The 5,218-nt window shown below is 44.5% G+C and overlaps 1 protein-coding gene across 1 annotated transcript in view; it reads left to right on the top strand.

Moving 5' to 3' along the window:
- Window positions 1-4,421, top strand: part of LOC101860361 (protein disulfide-isomerase TMX3) — a gene marked incomplete at its 5' end in the record, with an annotated part of 5,389 nt that extends 968 nt beyond the window's left edge. The window contains 4 exon segments of the mRNA XM_005107774.3: window positions 1,387-1,576; window positions 1,891-1,959; window positions 3,201-3,408; window positions 4,310-4,421. Coding sequence (XP_005107831.2) covers window positions 1,387-1,576; window positions 1,891-1,959; window positions 3,201-3,408; window positions 4,310-4,368 — 526 coding nt within the window.
- Between the last annotated feature and the right edge of the window lie 797 nt (window positions 4,422-5,218).

Below are 5,218 nucleotides of genomic sequence, written 5' to 3'. Positions count from 1 at the left end.
CCTCCCGTTTCTCTCTTTCTTTGTGCTCTTGTTTAGTTTGTTGAAAAACTCCCCCCCCCTCCCCCAAGGCAGTGCTACTGACTGAAGTGTCTTAAGGCCATTCCCAAAGGGGGGATTTTATCATGTTATTATGCACAGTAGAATTGTAAATGGGCTGATTTATCAATGTCATGCTCATACTGTGCCGGAACAACATAGGGGGAACTGCTGCTTTTTCTTTCCTCATCCTTACTATCGTCATTTCCTCTACTTCTTTTGTATGTTTGTCACTCTCTTGTGACCTGGTATTTCCGGGGTGTCTTGATAGTCGTGAGTGTTGCAGGGTTCACTTGATCAGTCACATGACCAAAACAACTGGAGAGACAGATACAGCTTTACCTATCCAATACCCCATGTTTGGTTGGTGGTCTGGAGTGGTCTGCTCCTTCTTTCCTATTCAACATCTATTGTCCTTATCTCTCTCTTCCTTCTTTTTTGTATTTGTTCCTCTCGTGTAACACCTCTAATCTTCGGTACTTATATGACCTTAGTGTGTTTGCAAGTGCCGTTAAACTCTTTCTAAACAAACCAGAAGCCCTGATATCTCGAGACAATGCGAGAACTGCTCATGGAGTGGTTACAAAGTAAGGGAAAGAACTGATGATATAATGGACAAGCAACTGTGGAGGATCATGGATTATGTCCCATATCTCTACAATAGTGGAAACAGACTTTGTGCTGTTGAGGCCAAAGAGGTGAGCAGACTAAGTCTGTTTCCCGTTTGGACTTCTCTGTTGACATCCACCCCTTGGCGCTCATATGACCTTATGCAGTTGCGAGCGCCGTAAAACCTTACTGAAACAAACAAGACCTTACTAAACCAAACAAAACCTTACTAAACCAAACAAAACCTTACTGAAACAAACAAAACCTTACTGAACCAAACAAAACCTTACTGAACCAAATAAAACCCCTGTTCCCCCCTCAGAGAGTTCCTGTTCCTGTAGATATGACCTAATACAGTTGTGAGCGCGTAAAACCCCCACCCCCTGTCCTGTTCCCCCCTCAGAGAGTTCCGGTTCCTGTAGATATGACCTAATACAGTTGTGAGCACCGTAAAAACCCCACCCCCTGTCCTGTGGTCCCCTCAGAGAGTTCCGGTTCCTGTAGATATGACCTAATACAGTTGTGAGCACCGTAAAACCCCCACCCCCTGTCCTGTGGCCCCCTCAGAGAGTTCCGGTTCCTGTAAATATGACCTAATACAGTTGTGAGCACCGTAAAACCCCCACCCCCTGTCCTGTGGTCCCCTCAGAGAGTTCCGGTTCCTGTAGATATGACCTAATACAGTTGTGAGCACGTAAAACCTTCTAAAACAAACAAACCCCCTGTTGTCCTGTCTCTCAGAGAGTTTCAGTTCCTGTGGATGCCGGAAGTGGAGACGGTAAACAGTATCGCCATGTCCTTCCTGGCCACGCCCGCCCTGATGGTGCTGGAGAGTGAGCGACAGTTGTACTACCTGGCCCCATTACCGGACAACCTCACGCGACCCATGCTCCAAGACTTCCTCATGAGGGTGGCCGAGGGAAAGGAACCGGTGAGTCTGTCTGTCTGTCTGTCTGTCTGTCTGTCTGTCTGTCTGTCTGTCTGTCTGTCTGTCTGTCTGTCTGTCTGTCTGTCTTTCTGTCTGTCTGTCTGTCTGCCTGCCTGCCTGCCTGCCTGTCTGTCTGTCTGTCTGTCTGTCTGTCTGTCTGTGTGTGTGTGTGTGTGTGTGTGTGTGTGTGTGTGTGTGTGTGTGTGAGTGTTGTTTTTTAAATCTCAGTCTCGCACAGAAACAAGAAAGCTCTCATACGATTGAAGCAGGCGTCTCTTGAACAGTTTTGCATTGACCATCTCTGAACATTGTTGCAGGCCTTTGGAGGAACTGGCTTCTCCATGAGAATCCGGCGGATTTTCTACGACTTGATCTCCACAGTCCTGGTAAGTCTGCAAGTCTTGTGTTGTTTAGACCTATCCGTACGCCATGGGGTCATTTTGTACCCCCGGGGTTGTATTCTTCACATTGTAGAATACTTGTAGTACGAGGATCTCTTTGAAACTTTCAGTATTTCTCAAAAAATCATTTTGACTGAATGCAATCAAAGCGTACGAATTGGATTAACGAGCAAATTTACTCTTTAGAAAGTGGTGGCACTGAGTTCCCCATGTCGTATGGATACGATAATAATACACGACGTACAGATTGGGTTACGGAAAATTCCTATGATGTACACACTTAGCAGGATGCGGAAATATGTTTGTTATGTTGGAATTGTTCATGTGAGTACGTCTTTTAGTTACAAAGAATACACGTACATGTGTTACAAAAATATATTAGGACCTAAAAATCTGTTGGCTCTGTGTATGCTAGACCGTATTATGACACCCCTTTATGTAACTGAAAGCTAAATATAAATCTTATGTAGTCTCGTCAGCGATTCTAGAGAATATTTGGTCTCGTCTAGTTTTGTCAGGACAAGAACTGTTGGACAGTACATTGGTGGATTGTCTCCCTTTTCAACGAGACCTGTGTACTCAACAGGTTTCTAACAGGGCCTAAAATAAGTACGGCTAGACTGGTAGGCAAGCCGGCTAGACTGGTAGGCTGTAGTGCTGGGCGGCTAGACTGGTAGGCTGTAGTGCTGGGCGGCTAGACTGGTAGGCTGTAGTGCTGGGCGGCTAGACTGGTAGGCTGTAGTGCTGGGCGGCTGGACTGGTAGGCTGTACTGCTGGGCGGCTAGACTGGTAGGCTGTAGTGCTGGGCGGCTAGACTGGTAGGCTGTAGTGCTGGCCGGCTAGACTGGTAGGCTGTAGTGCTGGGCGGCGAGGTTCTCGATTATTGAAAGCTAGGAATAGTTGGACTCGACTCCGATTCCAATTCCTTACTTTGTAATGATGTGATTCCCTCCGGTGGTTACCTGTTGGATCCCAACACCTTGGTTTCGGAACACTACGAAGCATCAACTTTTATTTTTCGAAGATACATTCTTTAAAAAAGAATATTGTAATGATGAAAGTAACTGGTAACCGTTGGGTTTCGTCAAAGGGAACTTTTCTTTCCTTGCAATAGTCGTGGGAATCGATTCCGGAGTTGATTCTTCGCCCAGCTCTAGGAGGCAAGCCGGCTAGCCACTTGGGACATGTATGAATCCTAAACTCTCTTCCTACACTGACTTCCACAGAGCATCTGGCAGGCGTCTCGCTGGCTGTTCCTGCTGATGTTTGGCCTCCCCACCATCATCATCTCCGTCATCTGCTACAGCCTGTGCTGCATGGAGACCATCGACGACATTCCTGACGACGAGGACGATGAAGATGACGAGGACAGAGAACTCTACGACAGACAACACCCTCCTCTGCCTGCAGGCGAAAGTGACCTACCCTCATATGGTACGTTCTCTCATGTTTTTATTAATAGTATGGGTTGTTTTTTTTCAAGTTAGTGTTTTTCATCAATCAAAGATGATCCTGTGGGTGGTTGGTGGGTGGTCTAGTGTGGTTTGCTCCTTCTTTCCTATCAAACGTCTATTATCCTTAATCTCTCCTCCTCCTTTTTTCTGTTTGCTACTCTATTTTAACACCTTTAATCTTCAGCACTTATATGACCTCATTGTGTTGCAAATGTGGTCAAACTCTTACTAAAACTATACTAAAAGATGATCCTGGTTCAAATCTTAAATGGGAGTTGCCTAATTTACGATCAATCAAAACTCCAGTTTCTGTCAACATACCAATTTTGATTATGGGACAATATATCTCTACCTCTCTGCACACGTTTTGATCACACTCTGCTAGCGCTCAGAGCACGTGGACTTGAATCAGGGTTGAGCACTATATAAATGTCATTTATTATTATTATTATTCTGTTCTGATTTACAGAGGGTTTGTGGGTGGTTGGCGGGAGCTCTGGTATGGTTTGCTCCTACTTTCCTATCAAACTTCTATCGTCCTTATCCCTCCTCCTTTTCTTTGTGTGTTTGTTACTCTCTTGTAACACCTCTAATCTTCGGCACTTATATGACCTTATTGTGTTGCAAGTGCCGTAAAACTCTTACTAAAACTTTAAAAACAGAGTGTTTTTATTCACACTGAAGCATTTTCTCCGTGAACCCAGAAGTGTGAAAGAATTTGGGTAACATTAGGATAAGACTTTCCCGGGTTCAAAGGGGTCATATTCCTATCTGTTTATTGACATATCTCTCTCTCTCTCTCTCTCTCTCTCTCTCTCTCTCTCTCTCTCTCTCTCTATCCCCTCCATCATTTTCTGCTTTTGTTTTTTAATTTCTCTCAGATGAAGTCCAGGCAGCTGGCGGGGATCACAAGACCAGCGAAGACAAGAAGAACGAGTAGATAGATAGAGAGATAGACAGATAGGTAGATAGGTAGATCTATCGATAGATAGATAAATAGATAGATGGATAGATAGATAGACAGACAGACAGACAGACTGACAGATAGATAGATAGACCGATAGACAGACAGATAGATAGAAAGATAGACGGACGGACGGACAGATAGATAGACAGATAGATAGCTGAAGGACAGACAGACGGTTGGACACACAGACAGACAGACAGACAGACAGACTCCACACACCTCACCCTGTGCCCCACATAGACAGGAACGCCGTGGACTGAACTGTTCCTGCCCTTCAAGTACAAAGATCCCGGCGCTGTCATGTTTGACCGGACCACAACTTTATTTATTCCTATTCCTGGTGGGAACTGTGACATTGGAGAATGCCGTCTCTAGGCACCGTGCAGGACATTCACTGATTCAGTGAGGATGAAGATTTTTTTTTGTTTAATGAAGCATGAGCTGTATGTCATTGAAGCAGGAAAAATGCCGAATAATTCCATTTGAACTAGCTTCTCTGAATAAGAAAAACTTTCGTGTCACACATTTTTCTTTTGACAAAGACAAAAATTAGAGAAATTGCCAGCTGTAGATCTATAGTAGACAAAAGATGCCACCCTAGTCTGTAATGGGCGTGGTAATAAATCGAAAGATCCTCCCAAAATAGTTTCTGTGGCAGTCCTTTTCATCGCTTTATTAGACACTGAAGCTTTTGGTTCCTGAAAGATTTATTCCATTTTGTCTACAACTGACAGACATGTGAGCAGTGCCATGAGATGTGAGAGACGTTCTTTGTTTTTTGTGGAGTTTGGTTTTGTTGGAAAAGATCTGTGCATTCCTAGCA

The sequence above is a fragment of the Aplysia californica genome, unplaced genomic scaffold, assembly GCF_000002075.1.
Source record: "Aplysia californica isolate F4 #8 unplaced genomic scaffold, AplCal3.0 scaffold00629, whole genome shotgun sequence".
Taxonomy (NCBI): domain Eukaryota; kingdom Metazoa; phylum Mollusca; class Gastropoda; order Aplysiida; family Aplysiidae; genus Aplysia; species Aplysia californica.
This window is presented reverse-complemented; position numbering and strand designations above follow the sequence as displayed.